Below are 23,847 nucleotides of genomic sequence, written 5' to 3'. Positions count from 1 at the left end.
CACTCGTAAACATCAGCACATCTGCTTACCCATGTTCTGGTTGGAAAAGAATAACGATCTCTGCCCGGTATGCTGAAAAGGTACTTGAAATCTGTATACATCATTGCTTTTATTTCCATTAACAAAACACCACTTTTTTAAGGAAAAAAAATGGTTTTTTTTTGGTAAAAAATAAATGCGGCCCCTTTATTTTTGTTATTGTGAAAAGAACATCCTATTTTTAAAAATATCAAATGGATTCCTATTTTATTTTTATATTACTAGAATATTCTTGTTCAAACATTTTCATCCTACGGATATAAAAATGGTAAATAAATAAAAATTTATCATTTGAAATGGAGAGATTGAATCTCAAAATTGGTGGAATGTAAATCACCCTTTCTCTAACCACTTGCCTTTTCAGTTATATGATTTTATTTATTAATTTTAATCAAGTTAAATAATTTTCAATTACATTAGAGTAGTTTTAACTAATATTTAAATAATTTTAACTATAATTATTTAATAATTTTAAGAATATTTATAATAAACTGAATCATATAAGACGCTAAGAGCATCTACATCAGTTACCCTATTTAAAAATTTTATCCTAAATTTTAGATAGGATAACTAAACATTCTCTACATCAGTTACCCTATCAATTTCCTAAATTTAGATTTGATGAATAGTGATTCTCTAAATTTAGGGAATGAAACCTCTACCCTAAAAATAAAATAATATTTCTTTTTAATCTCTCTCCTTCCACTCAATCTCTCTTCTTCCACTTATTCCATAAATATAATAATAAAAAATAGAAGAAAGAAAATAAAATAATAAAAAAATAAGGATCATGAAAATTTTAAGGTATTTGATGTAGTGTGTAGTGAAAAGTGATTATCTAAATTTAATAAAGTAGATCATTTATCTTAAATTTTAGATATAGTAATAAAGAAATTGATGTGGATGTTCTAATAAAGAAACTAAGGATGTTGTTTTTGAAAGTTTTTCTTTTTCCCAAACGTCCATCGAAATTTGAAAATTACCAGTGCAGTCCTTGTTGTTACATTTTATGCCTTTCACACAAAAAGTGATGATAGGAATTTCCTAAAACTGCGACGGCAAGTCATGGGACGAAAAAGAAGAAAAGACACCGCAATTCATGGTCAATGGTCAGAGCAGTTAGCAGTTAGCGCTAATCATTTGAGGAGAATCACAATTAAATATTTTTGTAAAGTCGATGTATGTGTTTAGCTTTGCCATATTCCAGAAGTAACATATTTTTAAAAAGATAATTAAACTTTTTTTTAAAAAAAATAAATTGTCGACAGTCTAATTTTCTATATAAAAAGAGATAAAAGGATGGCACGGTTTCAAAGTTGTCAAATCGGTGGCAGCTTAATTACTGAAAGGTGTCGTCCTGTGCTGGTGTGGCAAGGTATCGTCCTAGGGAAATCCAATTGCTTTTCAAAGTTTGAATTGAAGGCAACGTGGGGCAAGGTGAGCAGGGATTAGGGGTGAGCGGTCAACCCGTCAAACCGATCAACTCGTTTATACTGACCCGAACCGAATCGAAAAAATAAAATCCGCTGGATATAGGGCCGGATGTAGGGTCATGATATTACATTATCCGATCTAGTAGGGCCGGATAGTTTTTTATCCCAATAACCAAACCAACCCGATCCGCGATCACCCCTACTTGTAGCAACTAGTGTCGATAAGTTGTTACACGTTATAGTAGCTACTGCGGATAAGCTGCTACACGTTGTAGTAGCTACTACCGATAAGTTGTTACACGTTGTAACAGCTATTGACGATTAGCTACTACAACGTGTAATGAGTAATGTCTATTATCATTTTAAAATATTTTATTTTTTATTATTTTATATTTATATTTTATATTTAATTGGATATAGGGTCGGATATCCAAATAACTGACAACCCGTCGGATATTTAATACATAATAACCGCCGGATATAGGGTCGGATGTAGGGTCATATATTACATTATCCGATCTAGTAGGGTCGGATAGTTTTTTATCCCAATAATCGAACCAACCCAATCCGTGATCACCCCTAGCAGGGATATAGCAGCCTTTATGAAAGGAAAATGTTTTTGCTCTAAAACATGGGTATTGTTAAATGGTCAGAATCTGACCAGCTAGAATATATGCATGCATGTATATGTATGTGTATTTTAATAATTTCATATGACCATATTAATTATATGCATGTTCATACATACATTTTAATTGGGAGATAGAGATTTCTAGCTGACCAGATTCTGGCCAGCAAAATTTACTCCTAAAATATTTATGACAATACTTCTAAAAGTTTGTCTCTCTTATAATTTTACCCTTGACTATTTGATCATAATTAGATTACCAAAATAATAAATATATGTTTTCCATTAAATAAATTAATACTACTGTTAAGAAGCTTAAAAATTGTTATAGGCATTTTATTGTGTATATTTCATATTCGACTGATAGAGTTAGTAGTGGAATTATAATAATGCATTTATATATAGTGATGATAATATGTGTCTTTTTATGAAAGTAAATAAGTAATGAAGTGTAATGATTAAAGACAAAATTGATAAGAAACGGATCAAATCGAATAAATGAGCCGGAATAAATTAGGTAGAAAACTAAAAATAATCTCACCTCTTTCCAAACGCAATATATAAAAGAAAATGAATTCATAATTAATTGGCCTGTTGAAGCTTTGGAGGATGAGCTCCTCCTCTTTCATTCAATGGAATAAAAATATATGTTAGACCTAATCACAGTTTATATCGACTAAATGAATCAAACATATATGTTAGGCACACACCAAGCTACAGAAAGAAAGAAAAGGCGAACTGCAAGAATCTTATTATTACTATAAAATCTGGAATATTCCTACAAATGTCTCACACAGAGGGGGAAAAAACCTGCTGAAAGAAACATTTTATCACTTGAAAAGCACATGCATTTAAAGATTTGGGCAAAGGAATAGTAATTAACAAATCATTTATTCTACTGAATGAAGAAATTGATAATGATTCTGTTTATCCGAAATATATAAAAACAGAAAGAAAAACCAATTACCTATCCACGAAGGTGAGAAGGCAAAAGGGAAGAATCGAATGAACCTGATCTCCCATCTTACAGAAAATATATACATGAAATCACTTGTAACCAAGCATGGAGATCAATCAAGATAAAATAGAGTCACTAGTTTTCGAAGCTTCCTGGCTTCTTGGCAAGTCTCCAGGAGTAATCTGCTGTCATGGAAAGCAAAGCATATGACTTGTTGTACCTTCGACAAAATATCCATATTGCACAGCCTGTTGTTGGAGTGAACAAATTTGTAAGGAAGTTTAGAAAAGCTAGCAGAGAAGAAGCCGTATCGGCAGTGTAGTACAATTATACCTCTTAGTTTCACTACTCGAACCTATGAACCGTATTAGAGAGTGCCAGAAGCAGCAACTATTCTACTTATGAAAGAAAGAATCAAAATGGTTTGTGTAGTTCTTAAGAAACTATATCTAGAATTCAGTACTTATTTTTCTACTTATATAATGAGTGTTAATAAGAAACGGTAGAAAAATGTCTTTCCGTGCACATGCGTTACATAATTATAATTTAAAATAGATTTCAAAATTGAATTCAGTTGAACTATGCAATTATGCGATTTTTCTACCGCCTTGATGTACCCATTATTTTTATAACTGAATAAATGATAATGCTCTACAGAATATTTTTGTTTAAGAAACAAAAGTTAATATAATAAGTTACTTTAACAATATGAAAATGTTTGATTTATCTATGGATTCAATAAAAATAGATGACAAAAGGTTAATTTTTGAGTAATTAGATATAGACAAAATTTGGAGTGGGTATCCAAGACTGGGGAAAAAATAAATAAATAAATTGAACCAAATATAACTAAGCGAAACCAAACTGAAATATTTGGTTTATCAATTTATGGTTTGGACTCATTTTGGAATAATGGTAAATCAATAAAATTGGAAAAAAGTGACGAGGATAAATGTGTACATATGTACTTAAGCATATAATTATAGATATTTTATATCAGATATTGAAAATAATAATGGTAGGTCTGAGAAATTTGAACGAATTCTTGATATAAGAAGAGTAGAAGAATTAAGCTACAAGTTTCATATTGGGATAGGCAAGCAAATGCCCAGTTGAATGCCAAAAAAAAAAAGATAGAGGAAATTTGGCCATAGAAATGCATTCAATAAATATCTAAATTATCACCATCAGTAATATAGAAGAAACTACTGGAATGTGCATCATTCATATATTATTCAAACAGAATGTATGAACTTGCTATATTTCTCCTGGAAAGTAGGAATCAGTCACAGTGCCTTTGAAGTTTGACTGGTTCAACAGTTCAACGAAATAAATTTTTTTACAATAGCTAATAGCGTAGCCATCATATTGTAATGTAGAATGGGTACGACAATTTCGTGAATTTAACAAAAAAAGTGTGAAGCCCCCTTTGAGTTTGGGAATATTTCTGGTACCCATTCCTATTCCTAAATTGCCATTTTAGTTCATAATCTAAAGGGGATGGATTAAAAAACAACGATAATTCAAAATGTCATTCAATTCATGGCAAAAAGATTCGTTTTTCTTCGTTTTTTAAGTCCCCTAGTTTCACATTTAAAGTGCCACTTGAAAGTAGTCTATGTGGATTATAATTTACCAAGTCTGTTTTAGAAAACTCCCATGTGAGAAACAAAAATGTATAATTCCTTAAACATTTACTTTCCTTTGAGAGAACCACGTCTGTGTGTGCAAGTGTTTATTGGCTCTCTGGAAGACAAATAAATGATCCTAAGAATGGCCGAAGCATCGGCTTAAGTTAGTATTCTACAATTTGGAATGCTAATAGTTGTCTAAGAAAGGAAACATAGTGGCACAACGGACCTGCTAGCTTCCAGTAATGGCAAATTATCATTTTTAGGCATCTCAATCAGATGTTGAACCTGAAAAGTAGTTAATAGAAAAAGAAGGTCATCAAATCAAGATTGAATCAAACAAATCTCATCAGAAGCTACATAAAAATATAATAAGCATTAAATTTTTGTTTGAAACAATAAGAGTAGTGAAAATATTTTGAGCAAATTAAGTTCAAATCATCCCATCTGATGTCTAAGAAAATGCTAAATTATTTGGACATGGGCAGAGACGGTTGCTCATAATTTTTCTCAAATTTGTCCATTTACCTTACTACATCCTATTTGGAAGAAATCAGAGCAAGGTGAGCCAAAAGCCTAAAATGGAAGTACATTTAGGAAGGAAAACTCTCCATCAAAGTGCTTACAATAGTAACATTCTAAAAAGTTATACAATTGAAAAAAAAAGGGCAGCCCGGTGCACGAAGCTCCCGCTATGCGGGGTCTCGGGGAAGGATCCATTGTACGCAGTCTTATCCTGTTTTTTTGCAAGAGGCTGTTTCCAGGTAAAAAGTTATACAATTGGCGAATGAATATTATTTTGAGAGGAAGTTAGAGAATGAAACAATAATATTAACACTGATGCAATAAAGATTTTTAAAAAGGAATGCAGAAAAGGTGTCATAAAACATCATTTGAAATTTGCAAGGCTTGCAAAAATATTCAAATTGTAGTTGCCTTACTTTTATCTGAGCCCTATAAGTTATAGAAGTATCATTACAAGACTTGCAAACATATTGCATAAAAGCTTGTGAGGGGAAACAAGCAAACCTAGGTTACTACTTGCCTTAGATAATAACTCCTGACTCTCAGGTGGTTGCATTTTTAGGCTCTGGGGTAAGATCACAGTGAGCAACTCTGGCTTCTCTGCTCTTAAAGCACCCCTAATAACTGCTGCATTAGTCCCAGAGGCTCCTGAAGTAACAATATGGTTCTTCTGCAGTGGAATTAGTGTATTTGAAATTAAGAGCTGCAATTAGGTGATGAGGAATTTGGAGAATATCCCATAATCATGTAAAGCAGTCTGCAGCCACGAGGAAACCTTACAGTAATAACCATTGCATAGCTGAGAATCTCAATAAGTTGCTGATGCATGAATCCCATGTTCCGTGTCCCAAAGAACCCGATTGATCTAGGTCCTTGCTGTTGGATGGTCAAAAGTTCCTGGAAAAGATATATAAACGTTGGATACACGACAAAAACATTGCTATTTTCCTTCAACCATAATATGATGGCAAGTAAGCACATGAAAACATCAGTTTAAAAAAGATATAAGTCTTTTGGACCTGTAAGCCAAGCCATGTAAGCCCTAATTATTGGGAATTAACTCCATAAATTTTAACCATTGAACTATGTTATATCACTAGTAATATTGAAATCAATTAAATCACTTTTCACTTCACTATCTAGAGTTTTTTTCCCCTCTACTCCTTGCCTTAACTCTGAATGATTCAATTCATCTAACTATAGAAACTAATGATTGCCTTTCCATAGTTATTCTTCCTCCTATTCAACACCTTTGTTGCTATATGAATGAACCAACCAATCTCAACAATGGCATAATTTAGAATACTAAAGTCTGTTATACTTTCCACTTTTAAGGGTAAATTTTAGATAATCTGTTGTAGCTTAATGTAGAGATGTCCATTCAACAAGGAAGTCATGGAAGTGAATAATGAAAACATTAAAAAAAACAAAGATAATTAGTAGAAATATATAGTTGTTTCAAAGAAAAGGAATTTCAATTTGTTGAAGGCAAAACCATTAGATAATCAATGTCTGGAATTGACTTGTACTCTGATACAGCAGCTGTGGCTGAACCTTCAACAAGAGATTGGGCTTGAGTTGGAAGTTGGATATCACTTTCTTCTGATGAGGCAGATGGAAATGATCCATCTCTCTGTTCACTACTCCAATTACCACTATCACCGTCTCCTTTTTTACAAACAAAACCTCCCTATACCATCAAATTAAGATGAGAAATAAACCCAATGATAGTGAATGATTATTGAACAATTAATTATTCAATTGAGCATATAAAAAAATAGAAAGCCTATTGTTAGATTAAGAAGTGTAAATGTAATAAGTAAAGCAAATCATTAGGGAATAAAGAGTTATGATACTACTAACCCTTTTCCTTTAGAACTCAATATTATTATTCGACAAAAGAGGATAATAAATAAAGGTATTCAAAAGGCATCACACTACCCAAATGGCCTGCCATGCAACCTTCTCCACTATGTGTTTCCACCAGTTAGCATACCTCTAATGGAAAAGGAGGTTTATCCCAAATCACTGCCGGATAGATTAACTTTTTCATCCATTTATAATTTTATTTGACGATTGACAATGCCCAACCTTCATTACTCTGAAAGGCTAGGAATATTTAACACTAGCGTGGATGTAGGTATTTAATGCTTTATTTTCTAGAAGTTTTTATACGTTGTCAATAGAGTGTCATTGTCCGCCTGAATATTTCCTGATCTACCTCGGATATTTCCCATCAATGTTATCCTTAGCATCATTATGTTATTAGCACTAAAATTTATAATACCTTAAAATTGAAAGCGATATTATTCCGTCAGAAACCAGGCTAACGAGTGGATACACATTGTGAAAAAAGGAAGGAAAAAAAAAAAAATCTAATCTCGCAGTCAAATCAAGTTTCCGACTGACGAGCTAAGATATCATACCATGAGAGCTCGATATGGAAGATGCGACCTCCGGATTCCAATCCATGCAGAATCAAACGGATGACGGGTAGAAATGCGGGAAACCATAGGGCTTCGAGAAGAGACGCAGAGGCCGGAGTCGAGCGACGCCATAGGCAGAAAAATACCATGGTCGGGAGCCTTGAAGATGAACCGAACGGGTGGGGAACAGGAAACCATTGTTCCTCCTCTTCCTGCAATGAATCCTCAATCCAAAGCCTACTCGGACGCTATCCTATCTGGATCCCTCCTTCCTCCGCTGCTGTCGAGAGCAGTAGAATGCGAAAGGGACGAAGAGGAGAGACGAGGGGCGGTTTAAGGAGACGTATCATGGTACAGAGTGCACGAATCTAAAAGCGCCGTGGAAGTGAGAAGAGATATTTTTGTACTTTTGGGTTGCGGCACATTCAATTGAAGCCACTAACGTACAGGATTCGAAGGTAAATAAAATTTCACCAGACATAGTGGAGTTGATTAACATATTTGATTTATTCCCTTCTAATGCGTACCGGATTTCAGTGATTTCACTTTTTTTTACATAATCTTTGATAAATAAAATTTTGTAAAATTTTTAATGGATAACGGATTTCACTTTTTGTTTTTTAACATAATCTAAGGTAAATAAAATTTTAATTTTTTATAATACTAAATTTATATAAAAAAAGATAAATTACGAAGTCAGATTTAACTGCAAGAGGCCATGGGATAGAAGGATTTTCATTGTCAAAGAAAGTGCTTTGGAATTTCTCTTTATTATTTTGAAAATGGGTTCGAGGATGAAGCCCACTCGATCTGTACCTACCTGACGTTCGATAATATCTTTACAAGTTGCTTCCAAAAGATCCGAAACCTTTATGGGATTAAGCCAGTGATTAGTCGAATGAGACATAAATATTAATCTCCGTGTTAAACAGCTTTCAAAATAAGTAGGGTTGGGAATCCTGCCAATGCTGACAGGCAAACCGCCGAGGGCAGAGGAAAGCAAGGCCAATAAACCACAACTTGGTCCCCACGCACGCACAAATTAGAATATATATATATATATATATAAAGGATACTTTTAATCATTTTATAGGCAAAAAAAACCTTTGATCACGCATGCATTACAACTATGAGTTCAAACTGTATCACAAGGCACCAACTCGATGTAGTTGTTAGCATATGAGATATTATCATTATGAGATCTAAATTTAAATCTTGACATAATTGAAATAAATATCTCTCTTATATACTAATCACTATTTCAAATATATACTAATCACTATTTCAAAAGAATGTTGAGAACGAGTATATTCATTTTTTACCATCATATATCACAAGACACCAATAAACAAAGTTAAAAATTCTCTAATAATTTAGTAACTTTGGTAGTAGATTATTTCTAAACGATCAATGGGCCATATTACAGTAGAAAAGGAATCTTAAAACAAAAGATTTGAAAAGGGCATTGCAAAATACTCCACTGATTTTAACAAAAATTAAAAGCTCCCATGGCTGTGGCAAGGAAGATCAAGAGGATCACAATCGAAAACACCTCATGACGTTCCAAGAAGGTTTTTTTTTTTTTTTTTTTTGCAAGTTATCATTTGATGTTGGTGTCAGTATCAGATAAATACATCCTCAAGAAGATCAAGCTGAATCTTAGAAGAAAACATCTGCTTCAATCATAATAAACACACATACATTAATACAGATAAGATAAATATCTTGGCTATGCAGATTTAGTTAACGTATCTGGGCTATGCGGATTTAGTTGATTAACATATGGTACCCAGTGGGTTAGAAAGCTAGTAGTTAGAGAGATCATGATCATTGTAGCTTTCTTCATTAGTGTAAATAGGCAGTCTGGTACTGAACCTGGTAAGCATTTCCATAGTAAGGGGTATGTGTAGGGGAGATGGTGTATGGAGCAGAGCCCAGCACAGTGGGATAATGATTTTCAGTGGCATAGATATACTGCCGATCGTAAGGGTATGGGAACCTCTCAGGGCTATCATATGGCTGCACAAACCTATCAGAGGGTGCTCGGTAGAAGCTTTTGTTGGGCATGCTGGTAACACGAGGATTGTAAATACTGCCGCCTGCACGAGGTCTCTTGGACTGTGGCTTTGCAGCTTCAGCAGCTCTCCTCTTGTCAGCCTTTGCTTTCTCCAGTTGTATAATCAGCTTCTGAAGTGCATCAATAGGGTATTGCTCCTCCAGCTTATGTTCCTCAATGCACTTGATGACAGCTCTAAGAGCAGATAATTCAAGTTCATTTATTTCATTCTGAAATAGATAAAAAAAAAAGGTGAAATTTATGTTTATGAAGCAAAACTCATCAGATATAAGCTAATATAATAAGAGAAAAGAAGATAGCAAACTTTCATAAAAATTGAAAAGAAATCTGACAAAATTTCAAGTTTTTATTATGGAAAATGATGTTGGCTTCAGGTAATATCTATGCTTTAAACCATGACAGCCTTAGTCTTACCTCAGAAACACATCAATATAAGCACACATACAGAATTGACAGAATAGGCACACATATTACCTTCTGCTTGACTGTTGGATCAATAGTTTCATAACTCCATTTAACATTTGAAATTTAAAGATAAAGAGTTTGTCGTTTACCGATGTGGTATTGAGTTTAGTGCACACAGATTCAATAAGAACTCATGCCAAAGCCAAGATAAAAATTTGAAGATCTGTTTTGAAGGGAAGATGCTTCTTGAGGCTTGTGGAAAAACAAATCCAACATGTTGATGTTGATGTATCAAATTGGAGATAAAGAATAAAGGTCATGTTTGTCAATTGCATAAACTTCCTAACCTTCCTAAGCCTTTATAGGTCCAAACATGAGTTAGAATGTCCACAGCATGATACTAACAGAGCTCCACCACTTGAGGAATATTTCTTCTAGTTACCTCAAGTGAGATTTCCGAAACACACTTCAAGCAGGTCTAACTAAAGAGAGATTCTACTCTTGTCAGTACATGCACTAAACCATGCAGGCTACATCATTGAGTTTCAAAATTGATAAACTTTTTCATGTTGAAGTTTTTGTATATATAAATTGTTAAGCAAATTACATGACTATATGACATGATAACAGTGTGAACTCATATCATTCAGCATTGACCATCAGTGATTTCAAGTAAGCTATTTTAAAGATTCTTAATTGAACAATACTTCAACCAAGAGTGCAAAGATAGCTACATGGCAAATAAATAAATAAATCTACAACTAAATCAGTTGACATGATTTAACCAATATTTCCTAAAAAATGGGGAAGAAGTGAAACATTACTTGTGCTACAACTACCTAAAATGATGTAGCAATCATAGAAATTGTTAATATGCAGTACCATGTCATGCATGACCTTTTATAAATTTTTATTCTTTCTTGAATTGCTGAACTTCATTCCCTTATTAAACTGTTTTTGTCTCAGCTCCAACTTTTATATTCATAAGAATGTTCCTAAAGCATTATAAGAAAGGATTATCAAGGGTATATCATGCATGTGACAAGCAACTGAAGCATTGTTTAACCTCAGCAGGCCGCTATCCCAGTCTAGGTTCAAGCAGTTAGATGCCCACAATCCAGAATGGGCAATTATAGCAGGAAAACATACTAGAGTTCGGCCAATCAAGTTCCAAATCAACATTTTTTAAGGAAACACTCCAGTCTACATGAACAGATTGTCAGTCTCACATGAATTCATCCACTAAAGAAAGCATCCTGACATAGCAATGCTAACTAAGCAACATGGTTATTAAATATAAATTCTTATCTTGAAGGTAAAAGGTTAACAACGAATGTTAGAGGGTAGCACCTATTCTGGATAAAGGCAGGGGCAAAAGGGATTTAGACAAATATACCCTGTGATAATATCAAAATGAAAAACAAATCTTGTAACAAGCTAGTAATGTCAGACCTGTGCACCAGGTGACATGCTTCCAGCTTTGACCTGAGATACCTTTCTTGCCTCCTTAAGATACCCTTTAAGCAATGGGACTGGAGGGAATTGCTCTGTAAGCTCAAATGCAAATGCAAGATTAACAGCCTCAATTTGCCTCCCAGTGTTCTGAAGAACTTCGATCAAACCTAAGAAAAAAAGGGATATGAAAATGCAAAGGACCATGGAAAAGGATGTCAAAAGGCCATAGATAACTAAGGTTAATCACAAATACGACCCTGAATTGCAAATCTACTTGTAACAAGTACATTTAGTTGCCTATCAACCACACTATATGATCTAACCATTGAAAGCAAGTTGCAAATTTAACTAGAAGAATTAGTACCCAACTTGTTTAGAACAGACTACATCTATTAGAAGCTAATAGATGCTTCAAGCAATGATAGCAGAAACATTCTAAAAACCAGATGCGCAAATGAATGGTGTTGAAGCAAGAAAAAACTTCAACCATAATGAACACACAGAATATCAACAAGATTACTTGAAATTTCCATGAGAGATGTCTGAGATGTTAGTCCTAACTATTTGATTTTGAGGCTCTATGTTCTCTCTAATATCATTTTAAACAACTACCAGACTGTCATAACCAAAATCATGAGTTCATGACACCTGACTCCCATGATGCCTTTGTAAGGTGTATGAATAGCGTAAGAAATGGCCAACCTGGCATTTTGTGTGACAAACCAAGTGAACGACACAAGTCAACAGTTTGACGGCGTCGTGTAACAGCTGGAATCAGTTTGCAGATTTCATTTTGTTCAAATTCTGAGATTATATCAAAAGTAGCCAAGAGTTGAAGAAATGCATGTGCTTCCAATGAATTTCCACTGCTGGCTTCAATGTCCAGGTGATCCAATTTTGGCTTCCATTCTTTAGCTATCACCTTTGCTTCCTCTTTAATGTCTTGTGTCAGTAATTGTTTATCAGATAGGGAACCCTGCATAGCATCTGCTAGTTGTTTGAGTGATTCCATTAACATGAGACAAGTCCTTCGCTGACCCAATAGGTTGCCATCCTTTTTTGACCCTAGAATCTCTCTGGCATAGAAACCCTTCAGGCAATCTAAAACTAAAATGAATGGACTGGGTGCCTTTTTAAGAGCAAATGGGACTTCTTCACGTATGGAATTCAAGTCTTTCCTATTGTCTGAAACAAACTTAAGGAGGCCTTTTGCATCCATTTCTTTACAGAGATTGACCAGCTCTGAGGGATGTTCACTGCATTCATTTCCATTCTCTGTAGAGCACACATCTGTGCTAGAAATGGCAGGTGTGACATAAGAGTTCACATTCAAAGCATCGTCAGCCATCCCAATGGTGACACCCTCACCAACAGCAATGGGTTCTAGGGAACAGGCTTTGTATTTATCAAATAAAGCAGAAAGGGTAGAATCTCTTTTTTCCTGCAGTTTATCAAGGGAGGCAAGCTCCTTAGCTACAACTGCAGCCTCCCGTTTCTCTAACATCTCTTGGGTCTCTTTGAGCTGTGTAACATATTCATTCTCTTGATCTTCCAGCTCAACAAACCTTTTATTTAGAGACCTCTCAAGGCCATGAAAATGTTCTTCAAGCTCTTTCCATTTCAAGTTCAAAGATATGGCACTGTGGCTCTCGAGTTCAGCAAATGCCTGGTGCAATTGTTGTAGCTTTGAAGTAGTAGAATCGATTAATGTAGCAACTGATTGTGTATCAGCCATAGCAGAAATTTCTGTCAAAACAGGAAAATACATATACATTTATCTGTCTAATGAATTATATTATGCAAACACATAGGGATAATCATTGGCTGGATGCAAATCATGTTATCATCCAAAAAGTAAAATGTTAAATATAGATTAAAGAGTGTTCAGATAATTGATGATTTTCTAAGATCTACTAAAAAGGGTATGCTGTATGAAGCACGGTTCCAGTTGCACCAAGGGAAAGCCACAGCCTGTTGCTACCAATTTCATATTTCTCTTAGGTTTGTTTACATGATAAAGCCAAGTTTATTTATTCAATTTGGTAACATAAAACCAACAAGCAATATATTTGCAATAACTAGCCTGAGCTGGCCTTTTGTATTTCTCCTTTCTGAGCTACAACCATTCAAGGAATTGATCAAGAGTCATATGCACAGAATACCCAGGGACAGAAACTCATATCATTTTAATCCACAGAATACTGAGGTTAAAAGTGTCTCTGTCAATGTACTTGTCTAGGACCAAAACATAATAAGCCAAAAGCACACGAATATCCAGGATGTTAAGGTTGGGATAGGAAAAAGAGCTTGCCAGAAATTTAATGGATGAACAGAAAACAAAAGGCTCAAACATCTGGAGATTGCCAGTATGGGCGCACACAAAAATATGCGAAGAATAACTGGAAAAAATAGTTGCTACTAAGGTTGTGTTTCCTTCTAGGGAAAGAGTAGGGAGAAAAAGTTAGGAAGGGAAAAGAAGTGGGAAAGCAAAACAATTTCTTTAGCGGGAAGAATAGTAGGTAGACTAATACATTTCCCATTTATTTTTCTCTTTTGTCTTACATTCGAAGCTGGTCTCAAAAATGTGTAAGGAGCCAGCTAAATGGTAGAGAGATGAAATGCGCGAAGAATAAGCATGAGAAACGTATCATGATCCAGAGGGTGCCCTCTGGTAGATTGGTGAGCTGGTCGTAATGCTGGTCACAACCGCAGAAGTTAGTTTCCTGTATATGAAGAAGATGAATAATGCAGGATAATAAATAACAAAATAAGTATATACAGGAGTCTCTCTCCTTTTCCTCTTCCTTTTCTCCTCCTTTCCTCTCCTGTGGGATAGAGCTTTTTATAGGATGGACATGTCAAGACAAAAGATGTCAGAAGGTAATGTTACCCCTATCTTGGTGGCAGAGGGTCATGTTACCCTTGTCTAGGTGTCAAAGGGTCATGTCTAGACAAAGATATCAAAAAGTCATGTTACTCTTGTTTAGGTGTCAGAAGACGAGACAAAGGGTTGATGGACCCAGCGGTTTAACAAGCCTTTAATGGATCAGCTCGGTTCTACTCTTCCAGACAGACTAGTCGGCTCGACTCGATCAAGAAGACTGGTTGGCTCTATTCTACTTGGCCAAGAATAATGGTTGACTTGGCCCCGCCAGGAAGACTGGTTGGGTGAACGATCGGGTCGGTTGGTCGGGTTAGCCTTAGAAAAGTGGCCGATCGGACTTTCTGGCGGGTCGGCCTTTTGGGCGGGTCGGACTTTTGGCGGGTCAGACTTTTGGTGGGTCGACATTAGAAGAGTGGTCGGTCGGACTTTTTGGCAGGTCGACCTTAGAAGAGTGGGTGGGACTTTCTCACAGGTCAGACTTTTGGGCGGATCAGACTTTCTGGCAGGTCACCCTTTTGGGTGGCTCGGACTTTTGGCGGGTCGACCTTAGAAGAGTGGCCGGTCAAACCATCTGACGAGTCAGCCTTTTGGACGAATTGGACTTTTGGGCGGGTCGGACTTTCTGGTGAGTCAGCCTTTTGGGCAAGCCAAACTTTTGGCGGGTCGGCCATAGAAGAGTGATCGGTCGACTCAATCGAGAATAGATGGTCCTTGACCTCTCTTGACTTTGACCCAACTCAGCATGTCATTTTGACCTTCTTCGCTCCCGTGGCAGCTTTAACACTTGCCGTATCATTAGCCTCCCATTCGTCTAGTCAAAGGAGGCGCAAATCCGACTGACTAGACAGTATGTTGTTTAGCTGAATTGCTCTGACTGACTAGACTAAGCTTGGGCGGAACTTGATCGATGTTTTGATGTTGACGGATAAAGAGGGATACGTGCATATATATTTTTAAGTATAAAATTCAAGTTTCAGACTTATCTGGGAAATGACTTGAGTGGATAATCTTAAGTTGCCAAGTAGGATGGATAAGCTGCTTGGGAAGACTAAGCTGCCCGTTGGAGATGTTGAATGCCTTGGAAATTTTGGCCTCTTCAGGTACGGAATTAAAAGGGGAAGAAAAGACACATCGAGGGTACTAATAGTTGAGAAAATAGACAAAAAGACTTAAAGCACACTTTTGAAGCCCAAACATGTAATCAAAATAGAACCATCTTATCCACGATTTTTTCTTTTAACACGTCCAATGGGATAGAACCCCTTCAGTGAGCCAGCTTCAATATGACCAGAAAAGAAAATGACACAACTCTACATCCAAAATGGAACAAAAAAGAAATAACAAAAAGAACAAGCTAATTATTGTCATCCCTTCCTCCTAGCACTTTTGATGCTATATCCTATTATCCCTTAATACTGTCACTTAAGTCACAGTAAAGTAGATTGCTTTTGTATCTCATCATATGTATGTTTCAGCCAAACATAAAACTGGAAGCAAACAATTTCAGACTTAACTTCAAACAAAAGATTAGAAACAATTATTCACAAGTAAAGTTAGCTCAAATTTCATCCACTCAGAAAGTTGAGGAATACCGTATTTCAAATTGCAATAACCTACCCTTGGAAGGAAAAATTGAGAATGCTAGTTAGCTAAAGGTTACTTTTCTTCCAACACCTACTTATCAAAGTCGTCAATTTTTCCAAACAGCTTTACATTTTTCATGAATTATCTGTTTCATCACTCGGACACGGCTTCCCATGCCTCAAATCCTGAATGATCGACTACAAAGACAAGATAATGAAAGGATCAAGTGCAAAAGAACCGATAAAACCACAAACTTAAGCACCGCTGGAATCAGCCTAGCCATTAGGATTTCACTCAACTCTTTGTCAAACCCTAGAGACCATATAACTATTGAAAAGCCAATTTTGAGCCTCGAAACCTGAACTCCAGAATCCGAAGTGATGAAAGCCGGAACACTCCCAAACAACGTAGTTGATTGGCAGAGAAGAACATGTTCCCTCTCCTCAGATCGCCAAAAAAAAAAGCACTAAGAAGCAACAACCTAACCAAAAAAGGACCGAAACCAAGACGCGAGAGAAAAAAATATGAAGGAAAGTTCACAGGATTTAGCAGCTGTTAGGGATCAGAGGAGCAGCCAGCGGGTGCACCATCCGAAGACGCTCATCAAGCCGGCCGACGCAGTCAGAGAGTGAAAGAGGGCGCATTTCCTTGGATGCTTTCTTCGTTATATAGCGGCGGCTTTAATAAAGCGCGGGTAGACAGTCGGTTACGGACCGTCGATATTTTCATCGACGGTTTGGATGGCAAGTGAGCAGAGCAGTTGGATGATGCTGCTGTGCTGGCTTTGCTGAAAAAAACTCGTGCTTTCCTTGCTGATGCTTTGTCTGATTTGCAAAGGCCAAATAAATAAATAATAATTCTTTCCGTCGTAAACGACAAAAAAGATATAAATTCAAATCTTATACCATATTATGAAATAATGGAGACTGGCGTTTGCTTAAAAATAGTAAAAGCGAATATTTTATTAAAACTTCGTTTTATTTTTGCTAAAATTTTAAAAATGGTCACCAAAACATGGATTCTTTTGTTAAAATACCCTTCAAAGTTTTACAAATTATCAAAATACATTTCCTAATTTTCTACCTTGTTTTAAAATGTCATTTTTCCATTAGAACCTAACAGAAAGGACTAAAAGGACTACCACGCGAGGTCGGTGGTGGTGGTTAGGCATCTCGGACGATGTCGTTGTTGCCTTGTTGGTGGTCTGTAACAATTGTCGTTCTTTAAAGCTAAACAATAAAATTAATTATCTTTATATTTTTAATAATTCAGATGTCCAATTCTGAAAATAAACCTAAACACAATTTATGCATTCAAAAGTTGGACCTCCGTAATATTCGTACCTATAAGATTCTAGTTCTGAAAGCATGATCTTTAATTTTAGTTGTAAGAGGCAAGTCGATCTTACTACTCAGTTGCCCCCTCGAACTAACACAGATGATTCATATAGGAGTGTTGACACATATTTTACCACTCAGTTAGGCTGCTCTGGTCTGGTAGCCACCAATTTTGTCAAGCGATAATGAAGGCGAAGCCTAAGGATGCTTTAAAACTTCCTACACAACTGCCAAGCTCCACAAGGCGAACATACCTCACTAATCAAGTCAGAACACTTGGCGAACCAACTTCACTCTTAAAACAACAAGAAGATTCTTTTCCATACAATTCAATTATTGTCTACTGAAAAATAAATAGAAAATGAAAAGATAGATAGAGTGAACGGTTCCAATTGAATGGCCGTTAGGCCTTGGTCTTGGAATAGAAGGTGAGGTAATACCAGGCCGCAGAGGCCACAACGAGCACCAGCAGAGGAAGCAAGTAGTCCGAAAAGCTATAGGATGGTGCTTGTTCTCTGTATGCAGTGGTGGCCGGCTTCGAAGGCTTTTGATCACCAGAAATGTAACCTTCAACTGTGCCAATGAGGTAGCTCTTCATCGAGCTAATGGCAGCGCTGCTGTGGCCTACCTCTTCAAATGCTTGGGTAGCATCTCCAGAACCTGTGTGTCAATGCCAATGAATCAAAAGAAACAATAATTTAGAAGAACTGTAATGAGGATATTCTATCAAGAACATATGGAATACTTGCTATCAACAACTATTTATACTTCTGAAAAAAATGTTCAGATCCTTGAACAAACTTAATTAAAGTATATTTACAAATTAGTAATCGGAGAAAAAGATAAATGTAATTTCACTATGGTATTTTAATTGGAGCAAAGGTGAAGTCATCATCTTAGCGGCCTTTCAGGATAGCTCCCACACTTTCTGGAAGGGAATAAATTACAGGGAGCATTTGCCCTAGAGCAATAACCCTTTGTATGGGGAAGGTCAAGCACTCAGGGAAACATTTTGCACCGGCTGAGAATTAACCCTAAAACTATGGGAGCAACCATCCATGCAAATACCAATTGCGCCAACCTGGGGTCATTATGGTATTTTTAATAAACTACGATTCTGCTGCAGAAAGGTACAACAGAAAATGTAATTTCATCATATGGTATTTTAACTAGTCAAAGGATTAGTTTCACAAAGAACTGTCGATGCTTCAAACTTGTTCACTTCTATAACCTTATACTAAGCAATCATGATTATCATCATTAAGCCATCATTTCTATAACCTTATGGAGCAATGGTAAAGCCCTCACCGGCCCTCCAGTGCAGCCTTACACTATCCGGAAAGGAGCCATTTGCCTTGGCGCAGTGGCCCCTTTGCATGGGAGAGGCCAGTGAGATATTTTGCATCCGCTAGGAATTAACCCAAGATCTATTGGAGCAATCATCCATGCAAATCCAACCCATGGGGGCATCATTTCTATAACCTTGTACTAACTTATAATATATAAACCACATCTCTCCATTAGCGCTATACAGGATAAAGATTCATATTCATGACAGTTTAAACAAATTCTAACATGCCCAGCATCAGCCTCAATCAGAGGTGCTATTACTAAATTTTACTATTTGAAAGACAAATATAGGATAAATTCTTGAATTCAATCTGAATGCTTCAATTGTTAAATAGAGCAACAAAATATTTAGATCAGCTGATTCCTTCCAAACAGCAAAACGTTTCAATTCGAGATCACAACATCATTATCCCAATGAATCGTAAATCAGGTAGAAAAAGGAACTTCAATGAGAAAGATCAAGATGGGCGACAGAAGTACCTGATTCATGAAGAATAACATCCTCTCCCCCCGGATGTTCCTCCAAGAAATCAGTCACGTCGTAAACCTAATCCAGAACCAGAGATCGGAAATCAGAGAGTACTAAACGACCACCGAACGCTTCAAATCTAGTGCCCTAAAACGTAAAACCCTAATTCTATCCTGAAGGAAGAGGATTTGCACCTTGCCGCCGATGGACAACCAGCAGTCCTGCTTGGTGGCGTGGCGCGAGATCTCATCGGGAGAGAAGGACTTCATCTCCGCCATGATGGACTTGGGAACCAAGGAGGAGGATTTTTAAAGAGCGCAGAAAAGAAGACGTTTTGAAGCCGATGTCTGATTCGGAAACGTTGTTGGGATCCTTTGCAATAGTTGCGGTAAAGTGTAACTTGAAGTTCCTAGCGTTTTGATTAAGTACTTGACTAGTAAACAGGAGGCGGTCGTTGATTGGGTTTTCGTTTAGGATGTTTAAATGCTCCCGTGATGGGATCTACTCGATGGTTAATAGCGTACTGGAGCATCGAACGTCGACTGCGACAAGTCGCAAATGGCGGCCGTTTAGATTTTGAACAATTGTGAAAAGGACTAATTAAGTTTACCAGTCAAAACCCTGTTAGATTTTGTTACGTCGTCATTAAACGTATATACATGAAAAAAAAACGTTCGTTTTTTTTATTAAAATCATCCTCAACAATACCATTTGATATTATTCTTCATTCAGGTATTAAATCCGCAATCGATCAATTAGTTATATAAATAAGATACGTCCATAGGGTAGCAATTATAAAATTATAATTATTATATCATTATAATAGTCACTATTTCATAATTACGGTCATAGCCGATCCCGTCCAAAAATCTTTGTGAAAAAAGTGGACCACTAATAATATGGTGCTAGTATTGATCGTAAGGACTAAGGAGATTTCGAGCTAAAATCAAGAGGAGGGGATGAGTTATCCTCATCATTGGACGAATCTATAAACAGATTGGACTTACCCTAGTCTTATATTTCGATGTTTGAGATTGGTCCAAAATGTGTAAGGAGCCAGCTAAATGGTAGAGAGATTAAATGTGCGAAGAATAAGTATAAGAAACATACCCTGACCTGGGGGACCCTATGGTAGATCGATGAGTTGGTTGTAATACTAATCGCAATCGTTCAAGTTAATTTTCGGTGATGTTATGTATGAAGAAGATGAATAGTGTAGGCCAATAAATAACAAAATAATTATATGCAGTCATGAGTCTCTCTCTTTTTCCTCCTCCTTTACTCTCTTATGGGACAAAGCTTTTTATAGGAGGGTCATATCAAGGTAAAAGATGTCAGAAGGTAATGCTATCTCTGTCTAGGTGTCAAAGGGTCATATTACCCTTGTCTAGGTGTATGAGGGTTATGTTACTCCTGTGTACAAGTCAGTAGATGAGACAAAGGGTTGATGGACCCAACGGTTTAATGAGCTTTTAATGGATTGGCTCAGTTCTGCTCTTCCAGACAGACTAGTCAGCTCAGCCAAGAAAACTGGTTGACTCTATTTACCTCAGCCAAGAATATCGGTTGGCTTGACTCGCCAGAAAGACTGGCCTGGTGGACGGTCAGGTCGATTGGTCGGGTCAGACTTAGAAAAGTGGCCGGTCGGACTTTTTGACGAGTTGACCTTTTGGGCTACGAAATAACTTGAGTCGATAATCTTAAGTTATCAAGTATGATGGATGAGCTGCTTGGAATGATTGAGCTGCCGGTTGGAGATGTTGAATGCCTTGGAGATTGGAGGCACGGCGTAGGACCCGAATGTCTTAGATATTGGAGGCACGGTATATGACCCGAATGCCTTAACTGTTGGAGGCACGATGTAGGACTCGAATGCCTTAGATTTTGGATGCATGGTGTATGACCCAAATGCGTTAAAGATTAGAGGCACGATTTATGACCTGAATACATTGGAGATTGGAAGTACGGTGTAGGATCAGAATACATTAAATTAATTTTGGAGGCACGGTGTATAATCTGAATGTTAGTTCGGTCTACACTTTTTGCTTGATAAAGAATTATTTTAGAATTTGAATTATAAAATTCAAGTTCAAACTTATCTTGAGATGGCTTGAGTCAATAATCTCAAACAGCCAAGTTTGAGGAGTGACTGAGTATGCCAGGAAAAGTGGTGGATCGGCTTTGCTCAGTTAGAAAAACTGGCTAGCTTTGGTTTACTCGGCCAGGAAGATTGGCTGACTCTACTTTGTTCGGCCATGGAGACTGGCTAGCTGTACTCTATTCAACCAAGAAGATCAGTTGGATCAGCTTAGAAGAGTTGCGGCTCGGCCAGAAATATCGATCCAATCAGAACTTTTTGATTTGTTCTATGGTGTCAAGCTGCTCGCTGTTCTGATTTTACCACACGGATAATTTGAATTTGATACCTTTGCAGTCGATAACTTTTGTTTCCGATTTGATTTGGCCATCTCTCGAAGAAATTTGATTGGAATGTATGATTTTAATTGAAATTGCCAATCGACGTATACTTTTACCAATTTCGACTACGGATTTTGACTTTGTCATATGCCATTTAATGCCAATTGGACATTGCCTATGCGTCTTTTCTTACCTATTGAGCTCCTCAACAGGAAGTGAGGCTGTCAATCCAAGCCGCCGTTCAACTTTTACAGTTGACTGACTTTTTGGGAGATGTTTATTGATATTTCTGGTTGCTTCAACTGAACGGATTGGTGATGCCGGCCAATTTTACTAATTCGAGCTGAAACATGGATATGTCGATTGCTGCCGATCGGTCCAATTTAATTGGAGTGTCAAGATTATTTAGAGTTGTTAGATTATATTTATTTATAATTTTTAAAATAATTTGATCTTTTTCTCTTTTATATTTAGAGTTTAGGATTTTTTAACTAAATATATAAAGACCTTATATTCTGTATTTTTAATCATCAATTTTGGATTCAATAATATGACTATTTTTTCTTTTTCTTAATTTCTATATGGTATCAGAGTCAGATTCTCTTTCTCTGACCTAATTTTTTCTACCGTCCTCTTTTATTGCTTACTATTGTCGATGCCGTCTTCTCTTACTGCTACCGATTTTGGCGCCGACATCCTGTCCTACCGGTTTCGACGCAGATGACCTACCCTGCTGATTTTGGCGCCGACGCTCTTTTCTGTCGATTTCGGTACCGACGCCCTATGTTATCGATTTTAGTATTGACATCATTTTCTATTGATTTTGACACCGACGTTCTGTGCTACCGATTTCTACGTTGGCATCATTTTCCGCCTCAAATTCTCTGTGAGAGCACGGGTCTTCTTGACACCAGTTTTACAGATCATACAGATGTATATCCTTACAGTTTGGTTATTTTGAGCATTATTCATTCTGTCATCATACCTGGTCATGTAAATGCTTCATAAAAATTTGATTTGTATATGTTGGAGCAGTTTCAACAGTTTCTTGCTTCACAGTCCTCTGCCAAGTCAGCTTTTTCTCATATAAGTTTGTCATCGTATGATATTTCAGGTATATCTTCATTCTTATGGATTTTGAACTATGGTGCCTCTCATCATATGTCATCTAATTTATCATCTTTTATTTCTTTTTATTCCCGTTCATCTATATCTATTGTGACTGCTGATGGTACTCCTATGTCATTAGTATGTGTCAGTTCAATTGTTACATCTTGTTTATCTCTTACTGATGTTTATTATTTATGTTAGTCAATTATGTAAGTCTGAATATCTAGTAGCTTTTTCTTCATTAAATTGTTATGTTTAGGACTCGCAATCTCAAAGGCTGATTGGGACAAGTCGTAGGTAAGGAGGACTCTATATTTTAGATCAACGCAAAGTACCAGAATTTATAGCTTTGAGTGTGGATTTATCATTTTTCATTTGAATCGCTCATCTTCTGATTTTTATTTGTGACACTCGTTTATGTCATGTTTCAGCATCTCGTTTGCAGTTTTTAGCTTCTATAGGAGTATTAGGACCTTTAAAAAGTTCTGATATTTCTGATTGTAGTGGTTGTAAACTGGTCAAATTTTTTACCTTACCATTTTCTAAAAGTCTTTTTTTTTTCTTCTGCTCTATTTGATCTATCCATTCTGATATTTGGAGTCCCTATCATATTCCTACAAAAGAGAGGGGGGGTTAAAGTATTATGTTTCATTTATTGATAATTGCACTCATTACATTTAGGCCTATCTTATGAAACATAGGTCTGATTATCTTATAGTTTTCAACAACTTCAGAGCTCTTGTGAAAACTCAACATTCTAGTGCTATAAAGTATTTTCGTTATGATTTGGGTGTCAATACACTTCGAATCATTTTTCACAATTACTTGCTTCTGATGCTACTATTCATCAAACCTCTTGTACACATACTCCTGAACAGAATGGTGTGACTGAATGAAAACATAGGCATCTTGTTGAAACATCTCGTTCATTTTTATTGCCTGATAGTGTTCCTAGTATCATTTGGGGGGAAGCAATCCTTACCGCTTCTCACGTGATTAATAGAATTCCAAACTCACACAATTTAGGCTTGTCATCTTTTGAAAAATTATATGGGCATGCTCCTCTCTATTTCTCTTTGCATGTTTTTTGTTGCACTTGCTTTGTCATTCGTCCATAT

The 23,847-nt window shown here is 36.4% G+C and overlaps 3 protein-coding genes across 6 annotated transcripts; all 3 read right to left on the bottom strand.

Moving 5' to 3' along the window:
* Positions 1-2,829: 2,829 nt before the first annotated feature.
* Positions 2,830-7,990, bottom strand: LOC122005328. Of its 2 annotated transcripts, XR_006118374.1 has the most exons (7): positions 7,641-7,990; positions 6,710-6,904; positions 5,995-6,111; positions 5,735-5,884; positions 4,919-4,977; positions 3,068-3,306; positions 2,830-2,910 (listed from the first exon to the last, which is right to left on the bottom strand). XR_006118374.1 is itself a non-coding variant. In XM_042560335.1 (6 exons), exons 1-6 carry the CDS (start codon positions 7,836-7,838, stop codon positions 3,171-3,173), a joined length of 855 nt encoding a protein of 284 aa, XP_042416269.1. In that variant the 5' UTR covers positions 7,839-7,990; the 3' UTR covers positions 2,973-3,170. The 2 variants fall into 2 exon arrangements, 1 of the variants encoding a protein (XP_042416269.1); XM_042560335.1 differs by lacking the exon at positions 2,830-2,910 and having other exon boundaries at positions 2,973-3,306.
* A 1,309-nt stretch (positions 7,991-9,299) lies between these two features.
* LOC122005326 (FRIGIDA-like protein 3) lies at positions 9,300-16,720 on the bottom strand. Of its 3 annotated transcripts, none has more exons than XM_042560331.1 (4): positions 16,586-16,720; positions 12,280-13,323; positions 11,575-11,744; positions 9,300-9,926 (listed from the first exon to the last, which is right to left on the bottom strand). In XM_042560331.1, exons 2-4 carry the CDS (start codon positions 13,310-13,312, stop codon positions 9,486-9,488), a joined length of 1,644 nt encoding a protein of 547 aa, XP_042416265.1. In that variant the 5' UTR covers positions 13,313-13,323; positions 16,586-16,720; the 3' UTR covers positions 9,300-9,485. The 3 variants fall into 3 exon arrangements, with proteins under 3 accessions (XP_042416265.1, XP_042416266.1, XP_042416267.1); XM_042560332.1 differs by lacking the exon at positions 16,586-16,720 and adding an exon at positions 16,079-16,557; XM_042560333.1 differs by lacking the exon at positions 16,586-16,720 and adding an exon at positions 16,140-16,557.
* A 938-nt stretch (positions 16,721-17,658) lies between these two features.
* LOC122005327 (cytochrome b5-like) lies at positions 17,659-19,540 on the bottom strand. Its single transcript, XM_042560334.1, has 3 exons — positions 19,396-19,540; positions 19,213-19,279; positions 17,659-18,042 (listed from the first exon to the last, which is right to left on the bottom strand). The coding sequence occupies exons 1-3, from the start codon at positions 19,477-19,479 to the stop codon at positions 17,786-17,788; spliced, it is 408 nt and encodes a 135-aa protein (XP_042416268.1). The 5' UTR covers positions 19,480-19,540; the 3' UTR covers positions 17,659-17,785.
* Positions 19,541-23,847: the final 4,307 nt, after the last annotated feature.

Source organism: Zingiber officinale, chromosome 7B (assembly GCF_018446385.1).
Source record: "Zingiber officinale cultivar Zhangliang chromosome 7B, Zo_v1.1, whole genome shotgun sequence".
Taxonomy (NCBI): Eukaryota; Viridiplantae; Streptophyta; class Magnoliopsida; order Zingiberales; family Zingiberaceae; genus Zingiber; species Zingiber officinale.
Note: the sequence above shows the minus strand (reverse complement) of the source record. Positions and strands in the feature narration are given on the sequence as shown.